This window comes from Gambusia affinis, linkage group LG10 (genome assembly GCF_019740435.1).
Source record: "Gambusia affinis linkage group LG10, SWU_Gaff_1.0, whole genome shotgun sequence".
Classification (NCBI taxonomy): domain Eukaryota; kingdom Metazoa; phylum Chordata; class Actinopteri; order Cyprinodontiformes; family Poeciliidae; genus Gambusia; species Gambusia affinis.
In genome coordinates, this window is record NC_057877.1 from 4552552 (window position 1) to 4568130 (window position 15579).

Sequence of the window (15579 nt, forward strand, 5' to 3'; positions counted from 1 at the left end):
TGCGGCGCTGGGTTCACCCAGTCATTTTGCACAGCTGAATGGTTGCCAAGGGAGATGAAAGGATTTCTCAAACATGCTTGAAAGAATCAAAGCAACACGTTTAGATGAGGGAATAATATTAGAATATGATGTAAAGCTAAAAAAAAAAAGAAGTCAGTTTTACATAATATTGCCCCTTCCTGATTCATCATCTTGATTTATTTAGCTGTCGCAGGTTTGGCAGGCAGCGTATTGCTGTACCAAATTGTTGGTACAGTAATTCTGCTACAGGCCAAATTTTTCTATTGCAGTGAAGTTTCTATAGCAGTAAGTTCTGTTCTTGACCAATCACCTCCTGTCTTCAGCTGCACTTCCTTCGGGTTGAAGCGGAATGGGAGAGCGACCCGTGAGTTGCGTTGTGGTGACAGTCCATATCTGTACGTCCCTCTCGAGCCGCACCGTTGGGGCGGAGGGGCAGTGAGGTGTAAAACAGGATCAGCTTCTCGTTGCGTTGCCCTCCTCCGTTGCGCCTCTGATGCCCTGTGAGCAGTAGTTGTTGTCACTTTGGTGGGAAAACAAAGGTCCTGAGGTTTGGATCCTGGCAGGACAGTCAGGACGTCAGGTGAGAACATCTCACGAGCAAAACCCTCCCTCCACCACCCTTCTCCCTACAGCTTCATTCCCATCCACTTCCACTCCACCACTCACTTAATCACTCTTGACACAATGCCAATTCCACATTGAGCGCTCCTCACAGCTTTATTCAGAGACTCGGCAGCCGGGCAGCGACCAGCTCCCAGAGTCCGTCGTTACGCATCGAGCAGCGGCCGCTTTCACGTCTTATTGTTGTTTTTTGATTACAAGTGCTCTGGCATTTACGAGCCTCTGAAGCCTCGGTCTGTCCGAAGGCGTTCGGCGGCCCGTCAGGATGTCTTTCAAGGAGGATCACTGCTGTTGAAAGGAAGCAGACAGATGACCTGAACCCCTTCTACAGCCCTTCTGCCTCTTCAGACTCATTGTACATGAGAGAAGACAACAGGTGCAGCTGTTAACCCAGTCACCGCTAAATTTAAGCCCCAACTTCAATGAAACCGGGACCCGAGTGTCCTGAGGGCACAGGCAAAACAATTTACCGGACCAAGCCAGACATAACTGGGAAAAAACCTCGCGCCCACCGCACTCACTGCTGCCTTACAGCTCCCATTGTTGTCTCTGAAAAGCCGAACAGGAGCTGCGAAGCAATCATAAAGCACGCAGGGAAGCAATTTCTTTCTCTTATTCAAGTGAAAAATTATTCCATGCTGTCACAAAAGACTCCCTAACAAGGTGCTTTAAACTCTCAGGCAGAGCGTTGCTGCGGGGCGACGGAGAGCCGGATAAGATATAAATGAAGCTTAAAGTCAAGAGTCTGTTTCTGGTAATGGGTGCATTTCGTTCGCTCTCCAACCCGCTTTTGATGTGGAGCGAAGATTAACCGTGTTCAACTGTCTACTTGACTGTCTTAAATTAACAGCACGGGTTGACAGCCGCAGACCTTCTGCGAGGCGACAGGGACTCTAAAAGAGATTTACCGCGTTTCTCCTTTGTGTGGCTTGTTGTTGTGTCTATTTCCGGCGCGTGGCACCTTTTGGTCAGTGAGCAGGTTCTAAGAAAAGCCGCGGCATGTAAAGGTGACAACAAAGAAATACTGGAGCACTGAGGAGAGCTCCCCTTTCATCTCCCACTAATCCTCCCATCATGCGATCCGGGCTAATAACGGCTGAGCGGGGCGCGAGGTGCCAAGGAATCCCGGCCCAGCTGCTTTCTAGAAAGAAAGTGCTCCTGCAGGGCAGACACGCTCCTCCGTCCGACATGTTGATCCCTCACAGCTAATGAGGCCTACTGTCTGAGCTTCCTTCATCAGCGGGGCCGCATCCTGATCCGGGCCAAGCAGCAGCCATGCGTCATAAAGTTTACACTCTGAGATCCATGGTGGGCAGTAAGCAGAGCTGAGCGCTTTTCACTCCCTCTGGGTATAAAGTACAGATAGATGGCCTATTCTGTGAATTGGAATACCTCTGTGTTCTTTATTCAGGTTCTACATATGCACTGAGTCAGATTGCAGAATATTATGTCTGTGCATTTGATGCTTTTGGACTGATGTTAGCTCAAATCCCTTTGGATTTCCAGCAGAAGTATTTCCAGTGGTGGGAGAGGACTGAAATATAACGTCAACTTACCAAACTAAAACAACGTACCTTTTTCAACCAAAAGATGAATTGGGTTAAAAAAACAACAACAAAAAAAACATTTTTTGGTGATGAGTAATACAGATTAGAGTTTAGATTTATGGTGTGAACTCGGCCGGGTTTGGGTCAGAGTTATTTTCTTGATGTTCGGGTTGGGCTCACACACAATGCCGGCTTGGGCCAGTCCGGGTTGGATTCTTTTAGGCCCAATCTAACCTCTAACACAGATAAACCAGATTGTCTAAAATGTGTAGTTACTGTTTATGCACAAACTATTGGTAGCTCTGCAGCACAGTTAGCTGAGTACATAAGTTAGTAAAATAGTAAACCAGAGTTTCTATGAACTTGTTTCAAGTACGCCGTCACTTTCTGTTTCCCCCCGGAGTAAATATGATGTGATACATTGTAAGAGTTCCAGCAAAACATTATGACCCCTGACGTAAGCAGAAACGTGTGTGTGAACCTGAGCAGTTATCTATTCTTGGGCATCTATAAGAAAAAAATTGTAATGACACTAAACAAAAAAATTGCTAATTTCAGGCATAAATCCAAACCATCGTAACAAATAATGCTCTAAATCTGTCTGTCCATCTAAACAAAATATTCCTTTGCCTTCCATACTTAACGTTGAGTCTACATCTTCGTACATCATCTCAATAATTCACCACATCTTCACATCGTTCATACATATCAGCAGAAGGTTGCTTTTTTTTTTTTTTAATTCATGAGTGTTTCTCAAATACGTCTAGCGCTTCTCATGTTCATTTGGTTTTAAGTTCTGCACAGCTGCCAAGCGGAGCCTTATGATGAGCCCATTTTCTCCCTCACCTCTGTGTGCCCCGTGGAGCTGCAGCGTGATGGCGCGCCGCACGTGGCGGGCGAACCCTCCCACGGCATGCAGGGAAAACTCGAGCACAGTGAAGAAAAAAACAAAAAAAGGCTTTCCCGATTGTTTGGGTACAGCGCATCAGAGAGACGGGCTTTAAGTGGATCATAATGGTTAGAAATGGAAAACGGATGTTGATTTTGGACCAAATGGAAATGTGTTGTTTTCTGTCGTAGTATGCCAGTAAACGGCAGGAGAAGGCAGACAGAACATGTCATTCAGGAAAGTTGTTAGTTGGTGACATGGTTCAGTCCTCATTGGGGCTGCGACTAATGATTATTTTATTGATTATTCTGGCGATTAATTGATTAAGCGCGTAAAAAGCAATTGCACATTCTTCCCATTTTTTTATTTAACCGTTTAATACAATGCTAGAAATGCATTTAAAGATGTACCGGTAGAGAAGCAAATCAATTCCTCTTTTAAATAAGAAAATATTTTATTGCCTAAATGCAGCAATGTAGCATTCATTTAGTGAAGGCTTTGTCATTTGCAAAATCCTTCCAACATCACCGTGTGAAAAGCTCAGCCCTTCCTGCTTGACTTAACATCCATACTGTGCAGCAAAAGGTATTTAATTGGAGATTTTTTTATTATTATTATTACAGAATTTGAACAAACTGAAGCAAAGACTGTCTGTCACTTCAGGAGTTCTGGGTAAAACATATTTACATACAAATGTTTTTTCTTTTTTCTTTATTTTTTTTGCACTTTACATTCTTAAATGCAAAATATAAATGACTTTTTAGTACAGTTCTGATATAATTACTGCTCTGAAGGTATTCTTTCAGCAAATGGCAATTCGTGAGAATGCATACTGCAGCCAACGATTAATCGATCACTGAATTTGTTGACGCTTATTTCAAAAGATTGATTAATCACAATTAATCTGATTAATTGTTTCAGTCCTTATAAAGTGTTGCTTCATTGTGAAACTGTGAAGTTTTTCCAATCCCGGACATTGTGGTCTACCTAAGCTGTTGTAATTTAGCATTTGCTCGATTGGGTTGCAGAACCTGTAGCTCCTTTCGCCCTGGTGGCTACTGAAGGACATAGCAACTTGAATGGAACTTGTTTAAACTAGAAGTAGCAAAAAAAAAAAGTACAGCGTATTCTCTGAATGATGCACTTGTGCCCTCAGTTCTGCTACTCAGTACTCCTTTGTGCTGTTGGTGTGATTCTAAGCCACATAGCATAAAAACTATGTGGTTGCGCTACAGACTTGCTTTCAAGTGTGGCGCTAATGTCTCAGCAGGACAGAAGTCCTGCTGAGAGATTAGCGCCACTCTGTCCTACTGTGGACAAGGCCTCAAACCTCAAAACTACGACAGCATATTAGGATTAAATTTCAGACAAAAAGAAATTAACTGGAAAAATTAAATACATTTCTAAAAATTTGTTGAAAATTTGTTACAAAAATACTCAAAATATTTGTCTTGAAGAAGTTTAGACATTTCTGAGTTTGTAAAGTTGAACATTTGCTAGGAAAAGCTCAGACATAATTTGAGAAATTTTCTAGAAAAATGATTTGAAAGCTGTTAAATTTTCTATTTTTGCAACTTAAGTTTTGTTTTTTTAGAAAAGTTCAGAAAGTAATCTAAAAATTTTTAAGTTTTATTGTGAGAAATTTTGTTTTGTTTTTTTAAAAGTCTGTTCTACATTAGCCCTAACGCGTCGTCGTTCCCATCAGCTACTGTCACAACAGGCGAAACAAAATTCTTCGTCTGCTTATTGAGTTTTGTGCCGCGCGGCATTGTTGTGATGTTGCTTTAACATCAAGAATTTTGAAAGAGTGAAATTCACTTCATTGATCTCTATGGATTTTATTCAAGCCTCCTGCTATTCAGACAATCTACACTATTGAATACTCTGCTTTGTACCATGGACACCTCTCTGCCCTTTAGATAGAAAACACAAAAGCTTTTTGTAATCATTGTTGACATTTTACTGAAAAACATAAAAATCAACAGATAAAGTGTAATGAATTTCCCAGGGTGAATTTTGGATCCCTCATTATACGCAGGCTAAGTACCTAAAGGTTAGAGGTAAACAGTCAAATAATACACATTCGATAACTGCAGGATAATTACCCATACATTCTGCTTCCACAAGTATTTTTTAGTCATATCTTTTATTGAAGATGCAGATTTGCGCGTGAAAGCGTGAATAAAAGAGACGGAAACCACTGCGACCTCTCCCAGGTGTCGCAATTAGAAGCCGCTCAAAGGTCGCTGCAGATCTCTGGGTTATTGAAAATCAAATCTGCAGCAAAGATCTAGGAAGGCCATCGACGTGTGGCCGTTATCTGAAGAAAAAAAAAGAAAAGAAAAAGCTTCTCCGCTCAGCAAAACAGAGAGAATCCAACACATCGCCCCTGGAGGATCCCCGAAAAAGGACAAACAGGCACCTGAGACGAGGGATCGAGGCCGGGCCCGGAGCTGGAGCAGGACAGGCTTTTTTAAAATGTACTTATTTATTCCTCTTCAAGCTCTAAAGGATGATTGGCAGAAAATGTCAAACGCGACACGTCAGCCCCGAAGCAGAACGGACAGAGGACAGATGTCAGAGACGGCGCGATAAGGAAGCGGGCGGGCTTATAGGAAAGAGACGACTTCAGAGGGTTCTGTCACCGAATCTAGAGTCCATTTCAGATCTCATCTAAATACCCCTCACCTGACCTGCCTCCCAAAACGATCCCAGCTTGAAAGCAGCTTTCTGATAATATTTAGCTCTTCTTTCAGATTCAGTCGGGGGGTCACTGTTTGTTTTTTGGGTTATTTTGGTATAAAAGCAAACCTTCTGGTCCGGGCCCTCAACCAGGGTCAGACATCCCAGAAGGCAAAGGCATACGCTGCATGTTAATTACTCTGTGTGTTTTGTTTGGCCCTGGAGACTGTGCTTCAGTTTTCTTCTCTCGTTCAGGTTTTAACCCTGACGTTTTGTGTTTGTTTTTGTTTTTTTTCCAGGGCGGAGCTCCAGCGGCGCACGCAGAGGACGAACTGGCGCGCCTGACCAAAAAGATGCTGTTCGACATGGACAACCCTCCGTCCGACGAATATTTCGGTAAGACGTCCGCAGTTTATCTGGTCTTTGTCTTCTTGTTTTAATGACCTTCTAAAGAAGAAAACTCCTCCAACCCCCAACTTTTTTTTTTGCAGCCCCCAAATATTTTGTCATAAATCCCAGATTATCTTGTGTTTTTATCTTTTCAAACAGAACAGCTATGCTATAGGAACATCAATGTGAAACATTTTAATCCACCATTATCTTCTTCTGCTTTGTGTGTATTTTCAAGTAGAACCGGAGGAACAATCAGGGTTTTGACCTTTTCTTATTCACATCAGTGCCTTTATCACCCCAATGCAGGTTGTTTCTTTGGTGCAATTGGGGAAAAATATTTCAACAATATCAACAATAATTTCCATTTGATTGTCCAAATGGAAATAATGGAGCACATTTTAATTTATCATGCAATTAATGGACTTGTTGCCTATTGTGACAGGGTTAGCTGAGCCTTTCACATGTTGTCAAGCGTACACTGAACGATTGCTGTGTCGCAGCATTTTAGGCAACAAAAATACTTATTTTATTATTTAAAAAAGGAGATTAATTATTTGTATATTTGCATTTTTAATGTATTTCTTATGTACAAAAAAAGGCTTAAGTGGTTAGATGTAAAATTGTGCAGATTGTGCCATTTTTCTCATCCGACTCATCATAAAAATAACTGATTAAATAACTGATTAAAAATAACAGATTAATTGATTACTAAAATAATCATTAGCTGCAGCCCTAAGCATAAGTATAGTATGAAAACTGTAATTAATACATGTCCAGATTCTATTGTTTGGCATTTCTGTATAAAAATGATGTAGTTATATCTTCCTGATGAGAATCATTTACTTTCTTTTTTTTTTTTTTGACTGATTTCAGGTAGATTTTTTTTTTTTTTTTTCATGTTTTGTCCAAGATTACCTCAAAATTAAAACCGGGCTTAATTAACAGGAAGTAGAGGACAGAGAATCCATACGGTTCAGCTCCATAACCTCTAATCTAAAAACTAAATCAAAAATCTAAAAAAAAAAAAAAAGGAATACACATGAACTAATCTGAAGTTTTCTTCTTGCTGGGAGTCGCTCACCGTGGTGATTCATGGCCTCCGTGTTGGACTGTGGCACAATTTAAAGAGTCGCTTCCTGTAATCGTGTTTTGAATGGAGCTGAACAGCAGGTTCAGCTATTTCTGGACTCGTATCCTCGGCTCAAAGTGCTGCTGGCATGACAACAGTCTCCTCGTAATGGCGGCTGTCATAGGTGCTCGTAGAAACGCTGTCTGAATGGACACCTGATGCATGTGTAACAACTGCAGATGAGAGCTTCGTAGAGAAAACAGAAAGCTATTTAAACACGTTTCATTGGCATAATTATGTAAGTAATGGTGAAACGGCCGCACACTGTGTGTTTTTCGCTGTGACATTTAGTGGAGCCGGAAGAAAAACAGACACAATCCTTCCAGAGTGAGCCTGTAGGCTAGTGGGTTATCAGAATCACAGGACAGTTTTCCAGATTAGGCCCAATAGTTCAGCTTGGCATCACCAGAAGCCATTTTTAGAAAGTGTCTCTCTAACCAGGAAAAGGTGTTCATTGCAAAAACACAAAGTCTTACCATTTGTTTGTGGTCTAGTCTTTAGTGCATATATATATATATATATATATATATATATATATATATATATATATAAAAAAAAAAAATTCCCTTCTCACCCACCGCGGGTGGTGATTCTTCTTTCTCTTAGCTCGGGTCCTCTACCAGAGGCCTGGGAGCTTGAGGGTTCTGCGCAGTATCTTGGCTGTGTCTAGTACTGCACATTTCTGGACTGAGATGTCTGATGTTGTTCCTGGGATCTGTTGTAGCCACTGTTCCTGTTTGGGGTGACTGCCCTGGTCCCGATGACCACAGGCACCACTGTGGTCATCACCTTCAAACCCTCTCCAGTTCCTCCCTTAGGCCCTGGTATTTCTCTAGTTTTCATGCTCCTTTTTCCTGATGTTGCAGTCACTTGGTATTGCCACATCCACAACTTTCCTCTGTTGTTTATCCACCACTACTATGTCTGGCGGAACAACGGAAATGAAATATATATATATATATATATATATATATATATATATATATATATATATATATATATATATAAAAACAGACAAAACTAACAAGTAACTATTCAGGAAGAAATTGGAGCTTTTAAGTGAATAATTCCTCAAGATTGATGAAAAAGTGCCAATTCCACTGGCAGATTACTTCACTTATAACATGGTGAAAATATATTATTATGAGTAAAACATGACATGATTGGAAAGTCTAAAGAAATGAGTCAAGACATGACGAAGAGAACTACGGAGCTTCACATCTCTGGTTCATTATTCGGAACAGTTTACAAATGATTGAAGGCTGTTTGAGCAATTTTAGCCAACGACAGACTTGATGGGAATGTCCAACAATTATACAACACAGGAGTCACAGATGGGTTCTGTGTCGCAGAAAAAGAAAAGAGCGGAAGACCTCATGAAGAAACTGGCTGACGCTGGAAACACAGAGTCATCATCCATAGTTAAACTGTCCTTGAATGGCCACTCAGTGAGGAAGAAGACGTCACTCCAAAAGAAGCATAAAAGCCAGATTGCATTTACCAAATGCACATCGAGACAAAGAACTTCATTTTTGGAGATGTGTACTGTGGTCTGATGAAACAAAGGTGGAACCGTTTGGCTATAATGACCATCATTACATTTGGAGGAAAAACCGGGATACTTGTACCGTCCTAACTGTGAAGTAGAGGCATCATTTTGTGGGACTGTTATGCTCCTGGAGGAACTGTTGCACTTCATTAAATAATGCACCAATCATGAGGAAGGAACACGATGTAGAAATATTGAAGCATTATCTGAAGACATCAACCAGGAAGTAAAACCTCAGGCACAGATTGGTCTTCCAAATGGACAGGAACCCTCAGCATACTGTCCAAGTGGTAGCAGAGACAATGCTTTGGATTTGTCGTCACAAATCCCCACTCTGTTTTATGGAGAAGTTGTGGGTAGATCTGAAAATGTGTGTGTGAGTGAGTCAGCCACCAGTTCTGTCAGGAGGACCGAAACTCCAGCAAACTGTTGTGAGAAGTTTCTGGAAGGAAACCCAAAAGGTTTGACCCCAGTCATTCAGTTCAAAGACAACGCTACCAAACACAGAGGAAACGAACGTGAACTTCTGATTCATAGATAAATCTCTGATATATTCATTCTCTCACTACTGTCATATTTAGCAAGTAGAACTAATTTCGTTCTAATTTACCTAAAAAAAAAAAAAGGAGAGAAGTTTGGTCTGATTTGACTTCAGGTAGTGAGAAAAAAAAAATCCTTCTGTCTTTTTATTCAGTGTATGTAAATTTCTGGCTTCAACTGTAGACTCTATAAACTGCCAAGACAGATTTTGTCAATTATTTCACAGGCAATAGATGTAATCAGTGACAAAAAAAATAAAAATGTAGATTTTCAGCAAATTCCGAGGCTCTCTTCATATTTTCCTTTAGAATATTTTCCTTTATTTTCCTCCTCTTGGCTGAATCACTAAATATTTAATTCTCCTCTCCCCCCCTTCCACCCTCACCCCGTCTGAAAATATAGAACTGTCAGGATTAAACAAGATGCCAGTTTTAATGCTATTCTGCAAAATAGGATTCAGGAGGCAAGGATTCTGTGCGTTTATACATCATCTCTGTTTTTCCGCCCTCTGCACTCTGAGCTGCCAGAGAGCGCCAGCCCCGCGCTGCTCCCTCTTGCTTTAGCCTTTAATCCCCTTTGCCCTGGAATTAGTTCCCATGCCCATTAGATAGCTCATTCAGTCAGGTTCTGCAGAAGGCTTTATATCGCCTCATAATCACACGGCGCACACCGCTGTAGTGTGTGTAGGTGTATTATAGCAACAGGGACGTGTGTTTAACCAGTATTAAGAGAGATTCGGCTCCACGCGCATGTAAAGACCTTAATTGGTTCACATTAGACATTGGGTCAAACGAGATGCAGGCTCGGTCTGGAGCGACGGGTGGCTATTAGTTCCTGTGGCCAGAAAAGACGTGCGGAAAGAAAAAAGTTTTCGGTTTGCTGATGAGCCATGCAGGAGACGCAGCAAACACAAACAATGGGATCACTTTATTTCACGGCGTGTGCACAAGACTGGCACGACACGAGTCGTGAACATGAAGGAGTCTGCACGAATACTTCTGACTGTTGTCTTCACTTCGTTTTTCAAGTTAGTTTGAAAATTAGCTTCGTTTTTCACATAATGCTCCACCCTACGCAAAGACGATGGATAATTTTCCTTTTTCAGCAAATGTTAATGTTTACTTTATTCTAAAACCTTAAAAAGTAAAAAATGTCAGTTCTTCAATAACATTTATTTTCGCCAATATTTCATCAGAAATTCTAAGCTCTTTTTTTCGAAAGCTGATGTAACATTTGCTGCTTTAAGTGAGCCTTACTAAGCCGGACTGAAGACAAAAAATGGCTCCTTCAAGTCAAAGGTTGCAGACCCCCTGGCCTAGTCAAAGTCCAGATTTAAATCCAACTGACAATCTGTGACAAGCTTGAAATAAGAACGGACAGAAATCTTTTCAGTCTCTAGTCGTGCTTATGTGTGGTTGCTTCATTGATATTACTAAGTAATTAGAACAGAAAATGTTTCTGTAAAGATGAAGGCATATAAAATAAAAGGTGCACCGATAAATTGCCCCCAATTTCCTGAATTTTGGGAGATCGGTGATCGGCCGATACACATGTGAAACCAACCTTTTCCACCGATCTCACTGCCTCAGCAAAGGTCTATACAGTGGGAAATGAAGGCCTGCAGGCGAAAGAGCAAACATGGAAGTTTGAAAAACGAGTCACAAGTGAGGCCAGGTAGCTGGAGCAAGTTAGCGGCTGCTTGTTCACTTCCAGCTGACGGAGGCTGACTGTCGTCTGAGCGGAGAAGGGAAGGGGGTTTTGGAGGGGGGTCACGTTGTGGTTAGACTAGGCAACAGCTGAGTGAGCTGAGAGACGGGAAGAGAGGAGGGCAAAAAGCCCACGACTGAGGTGACTGCTGGGACTCATTAGCAGAGAGTTCAAGCGCAGAGGCACGCTGCGCTGCGTCTCCTCCCCCACTGAATAATGTACACAGAGTCACCCCGTTATGAAAAAATGAGCTCCAGTCCGGCCCGGCTCCTACTGTACGTCCAGGGCTGTGGGGAGGAACGCGATTCCCAGAGCAGGAGACTTTTTTTTTTTTTTTTGTAATTACAAAGAATCCAGCAGCACGCAAGCCGTGGCTGTTTCTGCCGCGTGTGGATGTTGACACCCTGAGGCTAGTAATTAGTGAGATTAATCAAAGCGGTGGCTGCAATCTCTCAACGCGCTGCGCTACCGGACCGGATCGCCGTCTCCATTCTGCCGCGGCCTTATCCCCGTCACTGCGCGTCTTTGATGAACTTCGATCCGGAGCGGCCGTTTCGCCGGTTCCCGTCGGTCCAGAGGGGGTTAATTTGACCGAATTAGCGTTACGCTCCGGGCTCTGTAATGTCACCAGGAAACTTTTCATCAGATTCGTCCGAGCTTCCCGAGTTCCACAGGACGCGGTTCTGCTGCGCCGTCCGGCAATTACACCGGACAAGTCTTTGAAGAGTTCTCCTTTAAAAAAAAAAAAAAAAGACAAATCTGTCGTTCTCCTAAAGTCTGGTAGAGCTGTGAGAAGCAGGAGGTGGAGGAGTGGTGGTGATGGGGGGAGTTGGGATAAAAGATGGTGCACTATAGGAGAACGTCTTTTCTTGTGAGAAACCTGGTTTGCAAGCCAGAAAATTCCCCCTCTACCCCATTCCCCAATGATTGAAGCTTCTTTGAAAAGCAACTGATTAGTCCTGATTTAGAGTTCCAGATTAGATTTGAGTAATCTGAAAGAGCCTTTTCTCCAAATGTCATCATCCGTCATATTTAATCCACTTAGGTTGCGCGTAGGTGTACTGTGTTTGTGGAAATCTAATAAGACACAGCTACTCAGATGCCTTGGCATTCGTGCATCGGAGGGAACTTACAATATTTTGTCGTCGCTACGTTTCTGTCAACCAAAAACCGGGACGTAAAGCTGAATAATTGAACGGATCAGATGCTCTGCATTATTCACAATTAGTGATGATGATACTTATGCAGTCTTCTGCTGCAGAATATCATTACTCCTTCTTCTTCTTCTTCTTTTACACCCATGTAACGTTTTGGGAATTCCTGCATGTGATTCCCTGATTCCTGGGTGTTGCACTGTATAGGAGAGAATTAACATAAGTGTGAAATTTTTTATACCCAATCAATATTTATACAGAGGGAGATTTTCCAGTGGGTTTCTTTTTTTTTGTTGAGCCGTTGGAGTAAGTGTTACTGTCAGGTCGTGGAGAGAGGAAGTCATTACAAATTAGCGGAAAGATTCGCGTCGTGGACTCTGAACTGTCGGGAAGGAGCCCGTTTCTTCATGTTTCCTTTGTTTTTTCTTTTTTTTGTCTTTTTTTGATAAGAGTGAGAAAAGCAAAAAGAAAAGGCAGCCCTTCCTCACGTCATCTGGAGGAGGCCTCATAATTTATTAGACGCCCGGCATGAAAAAGTTCATGAGGAATCTTGGAAGAGACACGATTGGCGGCAGAGACTCCGGTAACACCACGGGCCAGAGGAGTCGGAACGTATCCGCACTGAGGTAACTGGGTCACAGAAAGTTGAGTTTCCCGCTCTCCCTGATTCTCCCGAACACAACAGAAACATCACGGCTTAATGTATTAATAGACCCTCCGGTTTAGACAGCTTTGCGCGGCGTCGACGGCGCTCCGGTGGAGCTCATTTGCATTTTACTGAGGTCGCCCTCAGCAGTCTCTCAGGAGTTTGCTCTTAGATGTGCCTCTACATGTCATAACGAGTGGGATGTGTGTCAGAATGAAAACCTTTGTCACCCCCTTTCAACCCTTCCACACTCCCTTTTCACCCAATCATCTTCCCTGACATGTTCTCACTCCCGACTTCCGAAGCGCCTTTGGCCAAAGCTTCTTCAACGTCAAGGTGTGCCTCCGACGCGCCAACCATCCTGCTAGTCGGTGCTCATTTCACTCTCCCCACTTTTGTTTTTCTCAGAATCTCTGTCTCTTGTTTAACACTTTTTTTCGTGTCTAATAGTTTTCACCTGCCTCTCGCCTTGGATTCAAGATGTCTGCTTAAATGTAATCAAACACTTTTTGCTTTCCAAGGACCTGAAACTTTTTTTTTTTTTTTTTTTTTTTTTTTGCTCTTGCATTTTAAAAGTGAAATAAACATATCAGCTCTGGAACAGCTTCAGTATTGAACCTTGGTTGCTATAAACTCGTCTGGAGTGGGTTTTACGACACCTGTTGGCAACGTGATGGTGCAGCCCGGGTTTACTAGCTGTGGTTGTAAGGTTTGCTCGTTGGTGGAAAAAATATGCAAGACATGAAACATAACGTGGAAATCAAAAGAATTGCTGAAAACAGATCGCATAAGGCAGTCGTAGGGGGAAGTTGCATCCCTTTTTCAACCATAAAAATCACATCATTTTCCACCCTGGACAGGTTGTGAGTTTATTTCTTAGCTTGATAACCCAGACTAATTAACCTAGCAGTCATGTTAATGGACTGTGTGTGGAGGAAGTTGGAGTACCTGGAGAAAACCCACTTATGGAGAATATTTAATAAAGATGTTAAAGTGGCCATGTAATGCGTTTTCCATGCATATAGTTTCATTTTATAGCACAAGCAACTGTGTTACTTTTAGTTGTTACAAAAATGTTACACATATCAAGTATGACTTAAAAGAAATTTGACTTTGTCTCTTTCAAAACTCCTGCTCTTTCTGAAACTCCGCCTTCAGAAAGTCGTTACACCACGACTCCTCTATTAACCCTTTAACAACATTTTTATCATCGTTTCACTGAGAAGCAGCTCCTATGATGAGCTCAGCGGATGCGCAGTGACTAGTCTGAAGGAGCTGAGTGGGGGATTCTGTAAAGCTTGGAAACTGCAGCTCCAAGGAGGAGCTTCGTTTTGAGGGCGGGGCTAGGTCCACGCAGACGTTTTACACAGTTGAATAATGGTTGCTACAGGAGATAAAAAGGATTTTTCACACATGCATACCTGGATCAGCAAAACTCCAGGTATGTTTTTAATGAGGGAATATCCTTATGACATGACGTAAAGCTCAACAAAGTTGATTTAAGATCCAGTGGGGTGTCTTTCAGAAGTCACCTGTGCGTCATCTAATCTCACTCTAACAGTAGACGTCAGCTGGTGCGGAGCGTGGCTGTGGTTCAGAAGCGTCAGATGATGTCTCAGCGTCTTCCTTTGTCTCTGTGTCTCTTTAGCGAAGCGCTCCGGATGCTAGCCCAGCTCACACCACGCTGCTAGCCGTCCCGCTGCTTCTTCCGACATCATGTTGGCTCAAATCTGGGAAGCGTTCCCACGTAGCGAACACTGCGAATCAGGCTCAGGTCGTCTGCATGCACATTACAGTCAGTAATCACTATGACAGGCCATATTAAACCCCATGTGGAGGCTACCAGGGGACCACGACTGCAGGTTTCTACCATTTTTATTTATTTTTTTATGAAATGAAAGCATCCAGCAGTGGCTGTGAGACAGAAGGATAATGCTGCTAGAAGGAGGTCACGGACCACCCAGGGGGAGGAGGCGAGCACACACGGCAGTCTGGTGACATGGCAACTTGTCTTAAGCCCCAGCATCACTATACCACCTACAGTGGATTATAATGTACGACAGCAAAGGGCTAAATTATCCAGCACAATACCCGAGGATGATCCATTATAGCTCCCTTTTACAGGAAAAACCCTGCATCCCTGTCAGTGTGAAGCGACGGATTTGACTTCTAAGAGCCTTCTTTATTTTTATTTTTTTCTCATGGAAATAACATGAAATGCTTTCAGTCTTAATCTACAAATTTACCAGATTGAAGGAAATTCTGCAAAACCCAGCAAGCTTTTGTTTGCTTTTTTTAAACTGCCTACAATTGGGTCCTTTTATGAATGGGAGGAGAGCCGTTTTTCTGCCGTGTCATCGTTTCTTTCTGTATTGTTGATGTCGTGTGTTTTTTTCCTCCAGCACTTAATCAGTATTTTTGAGCTTTCTGCTCAAAATTTGTAGCAGTTTATGAGACTTTGCTGCCTTTTTTTTTTCTTCTTCCCCATCCGCTGACCTCTCCTTACTGCTTTCTAGTCTCTCAGCTGCCAGCCAGCGTGGGGTTTCTTTTTTCTCAGCACTTTTTTGGCAACGGTTCACATAAGGTGACCGCCCTTCCCCTCCTCCCCGCCTCTCCTCCTCTCCTTTTCTCTCGCTCTCCCGCCAGGCTCGACGCTCGCCGCCCTGCCTCCATCAGACAGCTCCAGTGAGGCTTGCAAGAT

General features: G+C 42.6%; 1 protein-coding gene across 4 annotated transcripts in view; it reads left to right on the forward strand.

The window, feature by feature from the left end:
- Positions 1-15579, forward strand: part of LOC122838285 (LIM domain containing preferred translocation partner in lipoma) — a 174433-nt gene that overhangs the window by 123267 nt on the left and 35587 nt on the right. For all 4 annotated transcript variants that reach the window (XM_044128813.1, XM_044128814.1, XM_044128815.1 and 1 more), the window contains one exon: positions 6060-6156. In XM_044128813.1, coding sequence (XP_043984748.1) covers positions 6060-6156 — 97 coding nt within the window. The remainder of the gene's footprint in view (positions 1-6059; positions 6157-15579) is intronic.